Source organism: Pseudonaja textilis, chromosome 2, assembly GCF_049901715.1.
Source record: "Pseudonaja textilis isolate UNSWEBS1 chromosome 2, rPseTex1.2, whole genome shotgun sequence".
In the NCBI taxonomy this organism is placed as follows: domain Eukaryota; kingdom Metazoa; phylum Chordata; class Lepidosauria; order Squamata; family Elapidae; genus Pseudonaja; species Pseudonaja textilis.
In genome coordinates this window covers 6,962,409-6,982,556 of record NC_141991.1, presented here as the reverse complement: position 1 = coordinate 6,982,556, position 20,148 = coordinate 6,962,409, and the positions used below count along the sequence as shown (strand labels likewise).

The window sequence follows — 20,148 nt, the reverse complement described above, 5'->3', positions numbered from 1 at the left end:
AACATGAGAAGGCAAGATTGAACATTGATTATCTTGGGAATCAGTAAACTAAAATGGAAATGAGAAACTTTAATTCAGATGACTATTATAAAAAGCATACCTTAAATTTAATAATAGAGGGGACAAGGATAAAACAGTATCAGAATATGTAGGAATGACATTCACTGATGGAAAAATGGATGAAAAAATTAACATTCAAAGAAGCATCTCATACAAAGCATATTCATGCCCACTTTATGTTACCAGTGCCAAACATGGACACTTGGAATAAAACATCAGTGAAAGTTAGTCACCATGGAAATGAGATGTTTGAGGAAAGCTGCCGGAGTGACCAGAAGGGATAAAAAAAAGATTATAATAGAATTGGAATAGATCTTAGACTATATATAAAAACAGCAAGTTAAGTGGTTTGTGATTCTATACAAGGCATATACAAAAAGAGAAGGCCGAAGAACAAGAGGTGGACACAGAAGAAGATGGAGAGATAATACCAGACATGTTAAAACTGCATCAAATAATGGTTGAGGCCACCAGAAGTGCAAGAAACAGAACTCTATATCTCAGTAGATTTGAGGGGAGTTTTTCATTTGCTTGGAAGTGTATAAGTAACCAAATGCAGATCTGCAATACCAAGTCTAAAACTGCTGAGGTAAGGTTGCAACATAAAAAACAGGTGGAGTTTCCATCACACGATCATGGTCACCATCTTTGATTTTGCAGCTATGAGTAATATTGACTCCCCGCCCCCGCAATCTTTGTATTTTTTTCACCTCTGTCCTTTTGTTCCTTTGATATTTTTTTTTCATATTTAAGCTGCTTCAAATACTTGGTTCTTGGGCCTCTCAGGCAATACATCTCTCTTGAGGAAGCATTTCAGTTCTTCAAAAAATATGGATGATCTTGATGTATTAGATCAAAATGTTAGGTTCATATAAGCTGCCATCTTCTGATTTTCTCCTTTTCAAAGAATTCCTCTACACTCAGTGAATGAGGGCCTTTTCAAGTTTAATTTGGTGCAATTTCTGAGGTAAAATTTTGAGATGGGCCTTTCTTCGTGTGTGTGTGTGTGTGTGTGTGTGTAATTTTATATATATACATACACATGTATGATGTATGTATATGTTCATATATATTCTCAAGGTCTCTTCTTTAAATATTTCTCTTCAGGGTTTTAATCTTCAGGGATCATCCCTTGACCCCCACACTCAAAGACCACCATCTCTCCGTCCCACAAATCTGTGGTGCCTTTTCAGTAAAATGGTTTATTCTTCAAAATACTCGCTGAGGGAAATTTTCGGCAAGTCCCGGGCCAGGGAAGTTCATGAAGAAGCGCTCTTATTTTACAAGAAGAAAAGCATCTTTTTTTTAGGTGGCACTTCTGGAAACCTGCCTCACATTTCTCCTCCTCCTAGAGTCTAGAGAACTTAACTTCCCCTTTAGTTTAAATGTCCGGTCCCTCAAGGACCCCTTTTAACGGTCGCTTCTTCTAACGGTCTCTTCAGAGGGGGCGGAGCTCCCGGGCTCGCCCCTCGGGGAGGAGCGTCCAGCAGGGGCGGGGCCATTAGCTTCTACCAGGGTCACCAATCCTGCTGGCCCGGGATGCGGCGCTGTCGGGGACCGATGGCTCTCTTGCGCTGCATCCAAGAGCTGACCGAGGTCCCAGGCCCGGCTACGACGGGACGGAGGCACGGGAGGAAGCCCGGCGTGGCGGCGCTGCAGGCGGCGCTGCTGGGACTGACGGCGGAGCTGGAGAGAGCGGAGGGACCGGGCCTGCCCGGGGATGCCGCACTCGCTGTGCAGCTCGCCCTGGAGGCACTATTGGAAAAGCGGCCTCGGGAGGCTGTCCGAGCGCTGCTGCGGGAGGAAGGGCGCGCTCGGCCGAAGCTGCTGATGGTTCTGATCCAGGCCCTGCAGGAGGAAGGCTGGGCCGAGCGAGGGGACGAGCTGCCCCTGCAGGAGCTGCGCCCGCTGCTGGAGAAGGCGCTGCGCCTGGTGTGCAAGGAGAGGAGTTGGCCGGCTGGTGACCTGAAAAGAGCTCTTTGGATAGGCCCGCTGGAGGAGGAGGAGGATGCTCAGAATGGGACCTTGCCAGAAACCTCTTTGGAGGGTTCAGGACTGAGGCTCAGGTCCCCCCAAGAGTTGCCTGTAGGAAGAACCCCAAAAGACCCTCACCAGGATCATCTTGTGCCAGGAAAGATTGTGCCCACTGACTTAAAGCCTCACCTTCCAAACGAGGCGGCGTGTGGACTGCAGGTGGAAATGGACGCTCCCTCTTTGAAAGGGACCCAATGGAGGATAACAGAAGACCTTCTTAATGCCTTTCAGGAAGCCACGCGGAGGAAGATGGGTGCTCTGTCCTGCTCCTTGTGGGACCAGGGCCCCCGGAAAATATGTAGCCATCTCCACCAGCTTTGCCGCCAGTGGCTTCAGCCAGAAAAGAAGACAAAGGAGAAGATGCTAGATCTCTTGATCTTGGGGCTGTTGGTGGCTCTCCTGCCTCCAGAGATGGAAAGCTGGATCCGGGAATGTGGAGCAGAGACCAGCTCCCAGGCGATGTCCCTGGCTGAAGGTTTTCTCCTGAGCCAGGCAGAGGAGCAGAAGGGGCAGAGAGAGATGCAGGTGAGAAACCTTCACTTATCAAAAGCAAGATGGAAACTCAAAGAATGACCATATGTTGAGATACCACCGTGTTGTGAATATACTAACTAAAGAGATGCTTATTTTATTTTATTTCTTAAGAAAATTTATATGACATCCCACTCAAAGTGACTCTGGGCAGCTCACAGAAATAAAAGAAATAAAAAAAAAACACCAATAAACCCCGACATGCCCCTGGGAACAACAACCATACCAACCATTCTGTATCACCCTGGAGTCCTTAGGCTCCACTGACTTCCTTAAGAGATGAAATCCATAAAACATATCCTGTTTTTCGAGTGGTGGGTTGAGTAGATGTAATTAGTAAAAGAGAGTCCTTCAAATAATCTGGCACCAGCCCATGAAGGGCTTTAAAGATGACAACCAGTACCTTGAATTGAGCCTGGAACCAAATTGGCAACCCATACAACTCTTTCAAGAGAGATGATACCTGTGCACCTAAACTTGCACAAAATCATGCGGGCTGTTGCATTTTTAACCAAATTGAAGCCTCTGGATAGAGTACTTTTCAAGGGCGGCCCATGTAGAATGAATTGCAATAGTTAAGAGAGAGTTGGTGACTGAGCAGGGCTTGTTGGTCCAGGAAAAGACATTACTGACAAGTAACCAGCAGTTCACAAAGGCGCTCCAGGTCATGACTCATGACTGCCATCTGCTCTTGGAGCAGGAGTTGCAGATCCAGGAGAACCCCCAGATTATGTACCAAATCCACTTGGGGCACTGCAATCCCACCAAGCCAAATATGGCAATTCTCTATGGATCAAAGAATCCCAAATCCAAAGTCATTCGGACTTGCCAAGGTTCAGTTTCAGCCCATTGCTGCCTATCCAGTCCTTAATAGCCACTTAACAATTTAAAGCCTAAGACAAATTATTCCATTGAGTAGACAGAATCTGCTTCTTTTTTGTAAGATCTCCTATTTGCTGTTCTTTGTTTCTCCAGGTCCACCAAGTCCAGAGTTCCAACTTGAAGTCAGTCTCTGAAAATTCCAAGGAAAGGAAGGATCTGCCAGATCCTTTCCAGGAGCTGCTCCTTAAAGGGATCTCCCATGAAGATCAAAGGCATAACACCTCCAGTAAGATAAGTTTCTTCAAAAAGAAGGCACTTTATTGTTCTTTGGGCTGTATTTGCAGAATGCAAATCTCAAATGTCAGTAATTCTGTTTATAAAAAATGCCACTTATGTTTATCTCGTAGGGAATGAAAAGTCGGCATTCCTAAGTGGTTCTCCTTTTTCTGGTGGAGTTGAAAGACCAGTTGAACTTCTGACTCAGGTAGGAATGAAATGTCAGACAGGATAGAGACATTGGTTGGAGATCTCTTGTTATATGCTCTACGTGTGATGTTGCTGGTTCTGAGCTACGTGAAATTAGGATTCAGCTTGCTGGTCAGTAATGCTTACCCTAGCTCCCCTCTCGACACTGATGTGGGTCTGACAAGAAGCCAAAATTGGTCATCTGAATGTTGATAAAGGTAAAGGTTCCCCTTGCACTTATGTGCTAGTCATTTCTGGCTTTAGGGGGGCAGTGCTCATCTGTTACAAAGCTGAAGAGCCAGCGCTGTCCAAAGATGTCTCCGTGCTCATGTGGCTGGCATGACTAAATGCCGAAGGCGCATAGAACGTCGTTACCTTCCCACCAAAGTGGTCCCTATTTTTCTACTTGCATCTTTACATGCTTTCGAACTGCTAGGCTGGCAGAAGCTGGGACAAGTAATGGGAGCTCACTCCATTACACAGCGCTAGGGATTCTAACCGCTGAACTGCCAACCTTTCTGATCGACAAGCTCAGCGTCTTAGCCACTGAGCCATTGTGTCCCCTATCTGAATGTTGATAGCACCTCGCAAATCAAATCCTTTTGGCGAGCTCTTTCCACACTTTTGTAATATTGTTGGGGGGGTGGGGTGGGGGGTGGGCAAGATTAATTCCCAGGGAGTCCTTGCAATGTATCAGCTAAAATGTTAGAAAAGATCCCACCAGTATGTCCTCCTGCAGTTGACATGTAGAATGAGAATCAGTCAGAGGCTCTCCGTGAATTGATCCAGAAAAATATTGTCTGCATTCACAAAAGGACCCTGGCAGTCCTGCATACTCAGGATACTTCATACACTGGCCATTTCCAACCAACTACAATAAAACGAACATAATTAAAATAGAGTACAATACAGGATAACAATAGTGAATAGTGTATCCAAATAACTCTAATCTGATAGGTTATCTTGATAGGATTATCCCTGACTATCCTAACTGAAGACTTGGAAAAGCAGGCTTTCTAGAATGCCAACAGGGTGGGAGACACTAACCCCAAAGAAGATGTCCCTATAACCAGAGGTGGGATTAAAAAAAAATTCTACCGGTTCTGTGGGCATGGCTTGGTGGGTGTGGCAGGGGAAGGATACTGCAAAATCCCCATTCCCTTCCCACTCCTGTGGGAAAGTTATTGCAAAAGCCCATTCCCTTCCCACCCCACTAACCTGCTTTCCAGCTCCGTTCTCCTGTGCAGGACAACAAAAAAAGATCCACCCAATCAGCTGGGATTTGGGAGACGCAGAATAGATGGGGGCAGGGCCAGTCAGAGATGGTATTTGCCGGTTCTCTGAACTACTCAAAATTTCTGCTACCGGTTTTCCAGAACTGGTCAGAACCTGCTGAATGCCACCTCTGCCTGTAACCCACTACAAATCTCTGCTTTGTGAATTCTTGAAAGAAAATGAAAGAATTTCTAAATAAAAATTCTCTGCTTTTTGTAGGTTCTTGTGTTGTTTGAGGAGGTGGCTGTGTATTTTTCCGAGGAGGAATGGTCTTGGTTAAATCCTGATCAGAAAGCCCTATACAGAGAGGTTATGCTGGAAAACACCAGAATTGTGGCCTTTTTAGGTAAGGCTCCCTGCTTTGTCATTAGATGTTTAGAAGAAATACTTTATGGTCAGATAGACGCAGTTTTCTTTTTAAAAAAATCTCCAAACAATCTCACCTGGCTAGGGAAAGGAGGGGATCTATCATCTTATTGTTGAGAGATTGATTAAATGGCATTACAGGTAGTCCTCAACTTACGACAGGTTGCCTAATACGTGTTTGAATTAATAACAGTGCCCCAGAAATAGAACTATGACATGCCTAAAATTATCAGCCGCGCAGACCTTTATGATTGTATCACTAAGATTCAGCCACTTTGGAAGTGAAGCGGTGACTATTTGGGGCCCTCACCAAGTGTCTGGAGTCATGTGATTGCCCTTCGGTACCCCAGAAGCCACCCATGCTTACGATTTTTTTATAATGAGGCTCATGTGATTGTAAACAGCCAGGGACTGAACAGCAAGTCTGTGGTTCTCTCCCACCGCACTTGACGTGAGCATGTGACATCCACGGACGTTGCAGCTGGCATGCCTTTACTTGCCAAGGTCACATGAGGGATCGACATCCAAGACAGGTGCACCTCCACCCCCATTGCTGTTGCATGCAGAACCAGCGAAGCAAAGTGTTACAAGAAAGGTAAGTACTTTTTCCATATTGACTTATGTTTGGCTTTCACTTTCCCCCCAGTTTTCCTAGAGATTTGTACGGCAGCGTGCATGTCGCATCCTCTTCCCGTCTAATTTTCAATCATATTTAATAGCACTGTTATACGGTTTTACTCTTTTTAATTTTTAAAAAATTCCAATATTTTCCTTCCTTTAGAAGCAGAAAGCAGCCAGGTCAACCACATGCTTCTGTATTATTTATCATCAAAGCTGACACCCGCCAGAGCATAGAAAAACTCAACCAGTTAGAAGATGTCACGATGTGGAAAGACTTGGCCCACAGAATCGCTAAGAGTTGGACATGATCGAACACTTCATATCAACATCATCATCACTATATTACTGGTGTATGGTAAGCATTTTATCTACTATAGCAGTGATGGATAACCTTTTTGGGCTCCCGTGCCAAAAATTGTGCTTGCGCTTGCACATGCTTATGTGACAGCACCCAGAAGGCAATGAACGCACCCCTCTGCCCCTGTGCATGCATGCACAATCTCCCCTGCTTTTCCCTTACCTGCACTGCACCTCACAGCTGATTTTTGGCCCCTTTGAGGCTTTTTTCAGCCTCCCAGAGGCTTGAGGAAGGCCTTTGCAGGCTGAAAAATAGGCCCCTTTCGTCACTTCTGGTATTTCCAGAAATACAGGAAGTGATGAAACGGGTCCATTTTTCAACCTGCAGAGGCTTTCCTCAAGCCTCTGGGAGGCTGAAAAAGGCACAGTGAGGTAAGTTTGCCTGTGGCTCACGTGCCGGCACAAATGGCTCTGTGTGCCACCTGTGGCATGTGTGCCCTAGATTCGCCATCATGCTACTATAGTGTTTTAGTCTTTGTTGTTGATCTAGGACAGAGTTCCACAACTTTTTGGGGTTGGCGGTCCGGCCCGGGGTGGTGGTGGAAGAGGGGATGATTTTTCTGGGAGGGGCAAGTGCATGTGCACGTGTGGTTGTGACATTCATGGGAATGCTCGTGTGAGAGGTCATGAGAACCCGCGATGATGCTAACATGAGTGGGGCTGTGAGCACCCACGACGACACAAGCATGAGTGGTGCTGTGTGCACCTAGAGGTGCATCCACTGGCCGGCCATTCATGTGTCCCAGTGGCAATTTAGCTCATAGCCCAGTGGTGAGCCATGGCCCACAGGTTGGGGATCCCTAATCTAGGATGTTTCTGTCAGCTCTGAGATTCAGCTCAGATTGTTATAAAGAATGCAAGGCGGGTGGAGGAGTTGGAAAGTTCAAGGTTATTTCGTATGTCGCATTAAAAAATTCCAGCTGCAGTTAATTGGTCCTCGTGATTAATGAAGTGTAAGAAGTGGGAGGAGAGAAGGTGGATTTTGTGAAACCTGCTGAAAATGACTTAAGTTTGGAAATAGCAATAGACGTACCAGAGCTGTTCCTAATAAATCAGTTGGAGATTATACTTGTCTTGGAGTGATTGATTACCATGGACAATTTCTGGATGCCTAGCAGTTTCTTTTTTACTGTATGCATTTGTTTTAAAGTATTAACTTTCTTTTCCAATAGTTTGGAAATATCGTAGTAGTACTTTTCAGTGAAAAATAATGTTTGGAGTCTTCACACACTCCCATCCACTTTCTCTGGATTTTCCAACAGCAACAGAGAGCCAAAAACTGTTTTCTCCCCCCAAATACAGTAGCCCTGCATTAAGTCCTCTGCTGCTGTTGGAAAACACAGAGAAAATAGGTGGGAATGTGTGGAATAGCGTCATCACTTGAGACGTTCAAGAAGAGATTGGACTGCCATTTGTCAGAAATGGTGTAGGATCTCCTGTTTGGGTGGGAGGGTGGGGGGGTTGGACTAGATGACCTATAAGGTACCTTTCAACTCAGATTATCTGTTATCTGGAAGACTCTCATTACTCTTCCTCTTTTACAGTATTTTTATTTACTTTATATTTTAAAGAAAGGTCAAAGTATTGGAAAATAAATTAAATAAATTTGTAAGTTTATTTAATACACAATGCGTATTACAGTACACACATTGCAAATGTGGCTGCTTGGATCTTGTGAGAGAGTCTGCAGCTGATGGGCTCAATCATAGGATAAAATGCTAGTGAGACAATACTGTGTATTGTCTATCTTGTTTCTACTGTAAACTGATTTTCAACTTTGCTAATTATTTTCATGAGGTTCTTATCCCTTCCTCTGAACCCTGGCTTTTCCTCACAAATGTATGTACAGCAGAGGTCCCCAACCCCCGATCTGTGGACAGAGACCGGTCCATGGCATGCCAGAAACTGGGCTGCGCAAACAAGCGAAGCCCCATGCGCAGAATATAGGTACCACACAAAACCACACCACCTCCGGTCTGTGGATAAACCTTTCTCCACAGAACCAGTCCGCGGTGGCCCAAAAGAATGGGGGCCACTGATGTAGAGTCTAGCCTTCACACTTGACTCCTTTCAATTGTCAAAAATCAGATTCAGTCTTGCACATGCTGTACACTATAAGGAAAAAAAATGATCAAGAAGAGTAGAAAGGGGAACCAGTTAAGAAAAAAGATGGATTATGCAAACAAATATTGAATGCAATGAATAAATGAATTTAAAATACAGTATGTTGCTCCTAGCAGCGATCACTCATGTTCTGTTGTCCAGGGAAAGAAATTTTTGCCAGATAAGAAAAACATGTTCTTATACTACTTCCCCAACCCTAACACTGAAGATAAATTATTTTGAACCAATCCCTCTCTCTTTCTCTGTTCACAGGAGAATACTTTGCAATTATCTCTTGGTTTGGCTGGCAGTGTCTTCAAATCAAAAAGAATTGAGTTCCTCTTCAGCCAAGCAAGGAGGCAAGAAGCAAAGGAAAAACATTAATCTGGATTTGAAGAGGAGTATCATCAAAGCACATGACAAGGGAAAGAAAATGAACATTATAGTGCAAGGAGAAGGACTGGCTCATTCCACCGTCTCTGCTATCATCTCCCCTATCCTGAAGGATAAAGAAAGTATCAGGTGATTAAAGGAGCATTAGAATGGATATCATTCTTGCAAGAAACCATTCACAAAATAGAAAACTCTTTTTGGTTTGGATTAAGGATCAAATCTAAAAGGATTCTGATTAGTCTTCTCATTCAAGCTAAGGCACACAGCATTTTCCCAGTGCCGAAGGAAAGACTGGAGGGGAGTGCACCACGATATTCACTTCCAGCAGTAGCTGATTTACGTGGTTTCATTGAGTCAATTATCACAATATGCGCCCAACAAATGAAGCCACAAACACCAAAGAAGCTGCCCAACGCTTTCCAGATGAACTTGATGACATCATAGCAAAAGACAACTCTTTGCTTGAACAGAAATTCGGCATGAATGAAACCAGTGGTGCGATTCTACCAGTTCGGCCTGGTTCTGCCAAGCTGGTAGCTCCGAAGATCAGTGGAGACAGAACCAATTTGCTCCGATGATCTGCTGTTGGTCCAATCCACCTACCCACGCTCCCATACTGACCTTTATTTCCTGCTTTTGAAGCGCACTGCTTTGCGCAGCACAGCAGGTTGCCATGCGTCAGCTGTTGAAGACACAAGGAGAGTGCAGAATTGCAGGAGGTGAGTAGGAAAGCCTCTGTGCACACGCAAAGTGCATGCACGTAAAGTATGCCCGCCAAGCCATGCCCACCGAACCGGTGGCAAACTACTTTGAAACCCACCACTGAATGAAACAGGTCTTTTGGAAGAAAATCCCAGAGTGGATCTCTACACACAAAGAAGGCCAAAGCAACACCTGGATATAAAGCGTTCAGCAACAAGTTCAGTGCAAGTGGAAAATGAAGGAGTAACACTATGTGATTTTTGGGAAACCTACAGTTACTTCCGTTGCATCATGAATGTTGTAGCAGCCTGGCAAGATATCACTGCAAAATGTACACAAGGCATTTGGAAAAACGGTATGAAAAGTTTTGTTTTCACTTACAATTGGGAAAGTTTTGATGAAGATTTGCAAGACATCAATCAGGGCATTTTGTCACTCATAAAATCCCACGGTTTAGAGACTCTGAAACATTTGATAGCCCAGACTGAGAGACAGAGCTTTCAAATGAAGATTAAAAAGAACTGCAAGACGAATAGGAAGGACAACAGATTGAGGGTGGGGGGAAGACGGGGAAGAAGATTTTGAAAGGGAAAGAGAAAATGTAGTAATTCAGCCCCAAAAGTTACCTCCGAAAGCATTGTCTGATTTTTTTTTTCTTGTCGCAGGAACCAAGCTTTATAATTTTCAGAAAGCAGAGATCCGAATTTACAATGGGTTGAAAAAATGCACAGGGAATTGATGAGATTGTGTGCCGTAGAGTTTAAAAACAGGAAAAAAAAATTATAAATCACCCTTGCTGGATTCTTTAGGAAAGTTACTCCTTTCTCACCTGTACCATCTTCTCCATGTACAAGAACAGAAATCTGTCGGTTGTCAGCCGTCAATCAGCTACGCCAACCTATCTAACGTCATCGGTACTCAAGACATAGGAAAAGATTAACTTTATGTTTATAGAGTAGACAGTTGTAAAATCTGATTTTGCCCTTTATTTTTGCACAGTAATACAATATTATGTCTATAATAATAATACTTGTATTTTCTTTTGTTACATATAAATTATTATTAAAAGGTTTTTACTGTAAAGCTATAAAAAGTTCAGTTCTTTGAAAGATAACAGAAAGCGATTACTGAATGAAAGATGGTTGAAGGGGGAAAAGGGTTCTGCATTGCTCTGTTCTGTTCTGTGCTGAAGCTTGTATTGTTAGGGCCAATTCTTGGGTTTGGGAAAATTAAATATGATGCCCTGTAATAGCCTACTCAAACTAGCCCAATAGTAGCAACTCTAATCTAAAGGTGGCTTACAGCTAGCATTTTAAGTTCTCATGCCACATACAGTTCAGTAGTATTGTAGTTATTCTTGCATACAGTAAAGATTTTAAGACAATTTTTGATGATGAAATATACTTCCCTTGCTCCCATTGTGTAGAAGAAGGCTACCAAGGGAAAAGAAACTTCTCTATACCACCAAAGAAACTTCTGCTAACTTGTATACAGTGCAGTATAAGACATTCTAATGTCAGGGGTGGCTATCCTTTATAAGTCCTCATATCTCTACCTGTGGCTTATTTGCATACTTTATAGAGGATTTTTTGTGTGTGGCTTCAGATGATACTGTAATTCAAAATTATCTTTCTAAATGAACTTTAAGTCAATCTTGAGTCCTATAGTACCTAGACAAGTTTATTTCGTTGTCTTTGCAATACTTTAGGGAAGTGGTTTGCCAGTTCCTTATTCCCTGAGCTGATTGAGGTTTGAAACTTGAGACTTTTGAACCATATGCAGTCTTCCTCTGCCACTTGCTGTCGAATTGTATCAGTGTGTCAAAACTGTAAAATTAAATATACAATTAGTTAAAATTTTAATTTAATATCCACAATGTACTATATTGAATTAAATTCAGTTTTGGAACTGGCTATGTCTATTTCTTAATTCTGGTCCTACCAACGTTTGGAAATTCTCCAGGAAAACCACTCAGAGGCCTAAAATGAAGGATACTTCCATTTAAAATACAATACAGTATTGTACTGTACATATTATACAGTAAATACAGTAAAATAAATACTGGAATAAGTACAGTACATTGTAAATTTAGTGGAGTAATTTATAGGACAGTAATGAAACACTACCTTTTTACAAAATGCATAGTTTTGATTTTAAGATCATTTGTTTCCTGTCTTACATTTTCAATCACATACAGTACACACACTACAAATAGTAATTTCAGATACATTTCTGAGTTTTTCTTCTTATCTCATATTGTACATTATAGCACAATCCTAATCTTCTTAAAGAACCAAGGTGAATTGGAAATGTTTCTGTGGCTAGTATTATTTTCAATTAATAGTGGTCGATTATTTAAAACGTTTTAAGGTTTTTGTTGGAATCTTTGTTTTGCAGTATGGTACTGTAGAGACAAATGCTTAGCTTATAACCTTAATTGAACGCAGAATTTTTGGTCATAATTCCTTGAAGTCACTAAATGGGGTACCATGTGACCGCTTTGTTCAATACCCCCAATCCTGGCTCTCCCTTTTGCAGTTATTAATCAACCACACTTCATAAAGCAGAACATTTAGTGTTTGGGAGGCTGTGGTTTAGGTTTGCATCAGTGGTGGGATTCAAATTTTTTTACTAGTGGTTCTGTGGGCGTGGCGTGGCTTGGTGGGCACAGCTTGGTGGGTGTGGCAGGGATACTGTAAAATCTCCATTCCCTCCCGACTCCTGGGGGAAGGTTACTGCAAAATCACATTCCCTCCCTACCTCGCTAACCTGCTTTCCAGCTCAGTTCTCCTGTACAGGGCAACACAAGAAGACCCAGCTGATCAGCTGGAATTCGGAGGCAGAGAATAGATAGGGGCAGGGCCAGTCAGAGGTGGTATTTGCCGGTTCTCCGAACTACTAAAAATTTCCGCTAGCGGTTCTCCCGAACTGATCAGAAGCTGCTGAATACCACCTCTGGTCTGCACTCTATTTCAGGCCCAGGCACACACTGCCCTTCCCTCAGCTCATTCATGGCTTGTGCTGTACCTCCCAGGCCTTTCCCACCCCTATACAGCAGAACTTCCAGCACTTCTAAGGCCTTAGAATTGCTGAAGATCGAGGTCTTCAGCAGTCTCAGCCAGCTGCCTTCACCACACCAGTTCTCCTGTTTTAGTCCTGTATGTGAGCCTTGGGAAATGATGCAGTTGCCCAGTGCTCCTCAGAATCTGCAGCACACCTCTAATCTTGGAGCATCTTTCTCCTGTTAACAGATCCTCATAGCCTATTTGAGGCAGTTCCAGGGCTTATGAGGCCTTATCCCTTAAGCAGCTCCAGAGAATGTTCTCATGTGGCCTTTGGAGCCTTTAGAAGCTACATAAGAGGGAGTGCCCTCCTGTGGCCTTTGAAACATCTGGAGGCTGTGCAGGACTATGCCCCATTCTTGTGAGGATTCTGGAAGTTGTGTGAGAGCATGTTCCATTCTTGCATGGATTCCAGAACCCCAAGAGGCTGGTATGAGAACATAATCTGTTCTCATATACTTTCTGGAGAACAGACGACACATGAGAGCGTGTCCGAAGGTTCTGGAGGTTGCGTGAGAGCATGCCCTGTTGTAGTTTCCAGAAGACCCAGAGGTCATGCAACAGCACACTGTTCTCACGCGACTTCCAGAGGCTATGTGAGAACCTCTTCCACAGCTGTTTTTAGGAAAGAAGGCCTTGTGCAACCTGGAGCTGCCTCAGATACACTATGGGGGCCTCTCAATAGAAGGAGAAAGTCACCTGAAGGTAAGTGGCATGTAGCCCTTTGCCATGGAGGTATTTATCCCATTTCCCAAGGCTCACATGCCGTGGAGATTGGCACAAGGCAGCATTTCTGAGCGGCAGTGGTGATGCTAGGGCTGAAGTTGAGGCCGGGATGGTAGCAGGTAGCTAAGACTGCTGAAGACCTCTGGTCTCTAGTTCAAGTCCAAGCTTGGTGCAGTTTGGAGCCAAGTGCTACTAGTGAGGGCAGCCTAGGCAGGGTGAGACAGGCAGCTGGGTGTAAGTTGCAGCACCTCTATGGTAATAAGAGTAGGTTTGCTGCAAAGCACCCCCATTTTGGTTATGTGACCTTGGGGGGCACTGCAATGGTTATAACTTTGAGCACTGGTTGTAATTCTGTTGAGCACCATCGTAATTTCAAGTGGTTGCTGAACAGATGGTCGTAAGTTGAGGAATATTTGTATCACAGTATCTTTAAATGTGTACAAATATTATGTTTTTATCGCCTGATATAGAAAATTGCAGGTTTTTTGTTACTGTCTATAGATCTGATTTTTATTAAGGTACAGTATTAATTTAAACTATTGGGGGAGGGAACATTAACACTTTCCCCAGCAGTACTGCACAGTATGTGTTGTTTCATTTAACAACTTTAAATGACTGTAGGAAAACTGCAAGCCCTCATTGTGATTCACTTAATGACTACTGTAAAAATGGTTGTAAAAACAGATCTGGTCACATGTTTGGATTTGTGAACATAATTTAATGTGGAAATCCTGGACAAAATTGTGGTTGTAAGTTGAAGATTATCAGTAAATATAAATGACATTAACAATATTAAGTGCTGTTGTATTCCCCAAATCCCTCCTTGTTTCTCTAATAACTATTGTTTTTACCACAGTTAATAGCAGGTATTTCAAGACAGACAAGAAATTAGATCTAGTAATTATAAATCCTTGCTCACATGGTTCTACTTGTTCACCTCTGGAATGTATATTACCAGCATTTCCCCCAATTTCTCACTTCCTTAACTGAACTCGGAGATTTCATAACAAACCATAAGCAGAATTAATTTATTCAGTGAAATGGTGTAACAGTGCAAATGTCTGTTTTATGTAAACAAATGCATTTTTGATGGTTTAAGCAGCTCATGAATAGAAATGATCCACTTCTATACTGTGCAGTGTTATACATATGGACATTATTATGTATAATAACTTGTTACTCAAACTCCAAATTTGTAAGGCTTAGATCAGAGTATTTGTTGGTTAGTGGAACAAACTCCTTTCAAAATAGTGGAGAATATATTGCAGAATTTCACTTGGAAATTTATATGCATTCTTACTTTGCTTCCTCTACCTTGCCTCAATTTTTCATTCATTCTTTTTCTCTTAAGGAAATTGCATTCAAGAGAACAAGGAAGCCTTCCAAATGTTTAGGCACGAGAAGAGAAGGGAAGAGTTTGCAAATTCAATGGAACCCAAAGAACATGAAATAAATCTGTCAAAAAATGAGAGTAACAGTAACTCAACTTTCCCATCCACTGAAATTCAAGGCTTTCTTCCCAGAAAATATCAAAATGAAAAAATAAATGTGGGAAGCACGAAAACATTTGAAGAGGGTTCAGATTTACGCAAACATCACACAATTAGCACTAAAAAAGAGAATGTATACCAAAAGGATGAAAATGGCTACAATTGGACTTCTAATCTTTCTTTATGTGGTGAAACAAACATGGGAAATGAACCATATCAGTGTGCCGAGAATGGAAAGCATTTAAATGAAAGCAGCTCCTTTGCTTTCAGTGAAAGAATCCATTTCGGAGAGAAACCGTATAAATGTATGGAATGTGGAAAGAGTTTCAGCAAGCGCAGATATCTTACTTCCCATAAAAAAATTCACACTGGAGAGAAACCATATAAATGTATGGAGTGTGGAAAGAGCTTTACGCAGAAGGTTACTCTTAATTCCCATCTGATGATTCACACAGGAGAGAAACCATATAAATGTATGGAATGTGGTAAGAGCTTCAGAAAGACCACTCAGCTTACTTCCCATCAAAAGATTCACAGAGGCGAAAAACCATATAAATGCACGGAGTGTGGAAAGAGCTTTACCCAAAAGGTTACTCTGGATTTCCATAAAATGATTCATACCGGAGAGAAACCATATACATGTATGGAGTGTGGAAGGAGCTTCCGGAAGAGCTCTCGTCTTATTTCCCATCAAAGGATCCACACGGGGGAAAAACCATACAAGTGCACGGACTGTGGAAAGGGCTTCAGCTTGAGCAGTTCCTGTACATATCATAAAAGGATCCATGCAGTTGACCGAATGTATGAATGCATGGAATGTGGAAAGAGTTTCAGCCAGTGCAGCTATCTTAATTCTCATAAAAAAATTCACACAGGGGAGAAACCATATAAATGCACAGATTGTGGGAAGAGCTTTAATCAGAAGTGTAATCTTAATTACCATAGAATGATTCATACGGGGGAGAAACCGTATACATGTGAAGAATGTGGAAAGAGCTTTATCCAGAACTTTCAACTTACCTATCATAAACGGATCCACACAGGGGCGAAACCATACTCGTGTTTGGAGTGTGGAAAGAACTTCAGATGGAGCATTCAGCTGACTTCCCATCAAAGGACCCATACAAAGGAGAGACCGCATAAATGCACGGAATGTGGAAAGTGCTTTAGCCAGCGCTGTAATCTCAATTCGCATAAAAAAATCCACACACAGGAGAAGCCATATCAGTGCATGGAATGTGGAAAGAGCTTTACTCAAAAGGTTACTCTTCATTCCCACAAAATGATCCACACAGGGGAAAGGCCATATCCATGTACGGAGTGTGGGAAGAGCTTCCGGAAAAGCAGTCAGTTTACATCCCATCAAAGGATCCACACGGGAAAAACCATATAAGTGCATGGAGTGTGGAAAGAGCTTTGCTAGGAATCTGTACACCAATTAGTTGGGTTGGCAATATATAAACCAACAATGTGTGTTTGTAGCTTTAAGACAAAATCACTGCATTGATTTATACTATATTCCAATTGATTATATTGCAAATTACCATAAGAGGGAGCTAGAGATCATAGCTTGCTCTCTCTGACATTCTGTTGCTATCTAAGGTTCTCTATTGTATTTATGCTGTGCTTATACTTTGATATCTTTGTTTACTGTAAATGACAAAGGCAACCAGTAAGAAGACTTTGTAATTGGATATTCTTTGGACTGTTAAACGTATATGACCTGGACTGTTTATTGGACTGTGCTATTTCTTAAAGTAAACTTTTAACTCAATTTAGTGTATCTGTGTGTGGCTGAATAATTATTCATAACTACTCTCATAAACGTTTCCATGTGCATATCCTTGTTACTTCAAGGGCTATTCTGTATATATCATAACATGCTTCAGCATGAGCGGTTCCTTTGCATACCATAAAAGGATCCATGCAGGAGAGAGATCATATCAAGAGTTTTATCCAGTGCAGCTATCTTAATTCCCATAAAAAAATCCACACGGGGGAGAAACCAAATAAGTGCATGGATTGTGAAAAGAGCTTTAGCGAGAAGTGTTATCTTAATTCCCATAGAATGATTAGCACGGGGAGAAACCATACAAATGCGAAGAGTGTGGAAAGAGCTTTATCCAAAACTTTCACCTTACCTACCATAAAAGGATCCATAAAGGGGGAGAAACCCGTATAAATGCACAGAATGTGGAAAGAGTTTCAGGTGAAGCACTCAGCTGACTTCCCATCAAAGGACCCACACAAAGGAGAGACCACATAAATGCGTGGAATGTGGAAAGAGTGTCAGCCAGTGCAGTAATGATAAACTCCTAGAGCAGTTTTTGAGTAGTGGCCCTTGTCAATTCCATCTCAGCTGGTTGGAGCAGCAGAAGGAGCAGAAAGAGCTACAGAGGAGAGGCCTCACCTGGCAAGCTCAACATAGGATTAAAGATAATAAAGAGACTGAATTCTTAAATGATTTCCTATCTTGAGTGTTGCTGGGATTAACAATAATAAGCATTTTAGGACAAATTGTTCCAGTGCAATTACAGAGAATATATTTGGAGAAATTCTTCCACTGTTGCACTCCATTCTTATCTTTTTGGACACTTGAGCCAGCAGAGGCCCAGAGGTAGATTTTTCCTCTCTTAACCTTAAGCCTGGTGAGATTCAATCTGCCAAACTGCAGGCAGCTGGCAGTCAGCAGAAGTAGCCGGCAGTATTGCATTCTAACCACTGTGCCACCATTCAAGGTAGAGTTTGTCACTTTTACAGCCCTACATAGATAACATGGGCCACTTTATGTGCAGGACTGCTTATTCCTGATGTTTTCTACATCATCTTATTATGAGCTGTCCAGATACCTGGATGAAATCGCCAGGACCCGCTGCTTCAGCAGAGTGAGGAAAATCCTCAAGGATGATTCACATCCTGGTCAGCACTTCTTTACTCTCCTACGATTGGGCAGGAGATATAGAAGCATAGCCACCCAAACAAATAGGCCGAAAAATAGCTTTTATTCATGGGCTGTCAGACTTCTGAATGCAATGTAACACCACAATTAGGTTTTATATGATAGACTTGCAGGGCCAGCACCAAGGGAGGCTCATTTCAATTTCATTGTACACATGTTGTGCATTGACAATAAATGTTTGTGTCAGGATTCCAGCAGTTACGCTAATGAAATCATGAGTCTTGAACCAAACTTCCAAAACTTCAAAAGGATTTATTGGGAATTAACATGTCCGGCACTGCCTGGGTATAGCCAACTCTGAGACACATAATTCATTGTCACCCTTGACCCTGGTTTTCTCCTGGGTGTATCATAATTCATATTCTTCAATGGGACACATCCATAGCCAAGAGGCATCAATCATGCTCTCCAGTTAGATATTTGCACGGAGAAACTTCAGTCACCTAGTTACTAACTTTGAAAAACTATTTATGGAACGCACTTTTGGTTTCCAAGCTATGCGCACTGCTCTTTCAAACCCCTTTCCCCGCTCCCTTTCTGTTGGCAACTCTAAAAAGACAATGGAAATATTTTATGAGTTGACAGTTTGTTTGATTATTTTCATCATGTGATGTATTGCGACTTTTTCCCCTTCACTAAAATGGGGGTGGGCATGGCCAGCGCACGATACATCCGGCCCACGGCCCACGAGTTTGACGCCCTTGATTTAAAATATTGATAAGCCAGCACTGCAATCTTCAACATTACATTTTCAGAGAGGAAAGTTAAAAAAAGAGAAAACTTTCCTTCAATTAAAACTTAAATCCAGGTGGGACATGGTTTTGCACTCAGTTCTGAATGGCCATTTCCAACTATTCTGTATGTATCTGAGCCTATGCCACTGTTAAGCTCCAAACAAGCAAGAGTTATTTACATTTATGGCCTTCTGGTTCACTGCAGGATGTTAGCCTAACTTTACCCCTGTTATTTGGCAGAAGGGCTACCCCAAGAGACTTTTGGAGCGGAATATGTCTGAAAGCTTTTTTCTTATAAGTTTTTGTATCTGGGGACACTTTTTACTAATCCAGTTAGGCATTGGCTTCAAAAGTTGATCATCTCTCCAGAGAGAAAGCAGCGAGAAAAGAAATCCCTACAGTTTTCATAATTATAGGCAACAAAAGTGAAGCCTGTCAGAGGCAGAACTGTAGCTGAGCCCATAAACAAAACCTGGTTAAGGGATTTGAAAGTCCTCTGAAATTTCTTGGTGAGGGGCAAATGTAGTGACTTTCCAAGATGTGATGATGAAAGAAGCTTGCAACGGTGGCTAATTAATGCCTAAGTACTTGACAAACCTAAAATAGCTCCCTTAGGAGTTAGAGCCATTTAATGCCTCCATTAGGTCTTATGATTAAATTAATTTGAAACACAGAAATCAAAACAAGGTTAACTTCCCACACAAACTCTGACAGCCCTAATGTAAATATTTTCCTGATTTAGGAGAGGGGGGGAAATTGGTGTCACTAGATAATTTCAGACTCTAGAATTCTGGTTCCTATGTCCCTCCTTGCATGGAGCAAGGCAAGTCATATTTCTTCATTTCAAAATGTGGTACACCAGGGAGAATAAAAGTTGAATGCAAAGGCATTTCAGGGTTACCCCAAAAGACCTCTTCCCACCCACTCTCCCCAATATGAACTTTGCTGTTTGGGTACTGCTTTGTGTGCTACAAGCCTCTCTTGGTTCCCTTATCCCCCTCCTGACAAGCCCCCTTTATTCCCCCTTTACCGATAGTCTTTGACTTACAACAGTTCATTTTAGTAACCATTTGAAGTTACAACACTGAAAAAAATTGACATGGCCTCCCCCCCCCCCACTTACAGCATCCCCAGGGTCACAGGCTCAACATTCAGATGCTTGCAACCGATTCATATTTAGGACCGTTGCATATTTATGACCGCTGCAATGGCCCTGGCCATTGTGATCACCTTTTGTGACCTTTGGACAAGCAAAGTCAATGGGGAAGCCAGATTCCCTTAACAACCATGTTATTCACTTAAGAACTGCAGTGATTCACTTAACAACGGTGGCAAAAGTCGTAAAAATGGGCCAACACTCACTTAAGAAATGTCTCGCATAGCCACAAAAATGTTGGGCTCAATTGTAGTCGCAGGTTGAGGGCTACCTGTATTTATTTATTCCCCCT

At 42.4% G+C, this 20,148-nt stretch overlaps 1 protein-coding gene across 1 annotated transcript; it reads left to right on the top strand.

The window, feature by feature from the left end:
- Positions 1-1,120: 1,120 nt before the first annotated feature.
- LOC148126634 (uncharacterized) lies at positions 1,121-16,778 on the top strand. The gene is given in 6 exon segments (XM_087927764.1): positions 1,121-2,619; positions 3,601-3,733; positions 3,855-3,931; positions 5,407-5,533; positions 14,869-16,387; positions 16,389-16,778. Coding segments are annotated over 6 exon segments (2,937 nt in total). The 5' UTR covers positions 1,121-1,599; the 3' UTR covers positions 16,450-16,778.
- Positions 16,779-20,148: the final 3,370 nt, after the last annotated feature.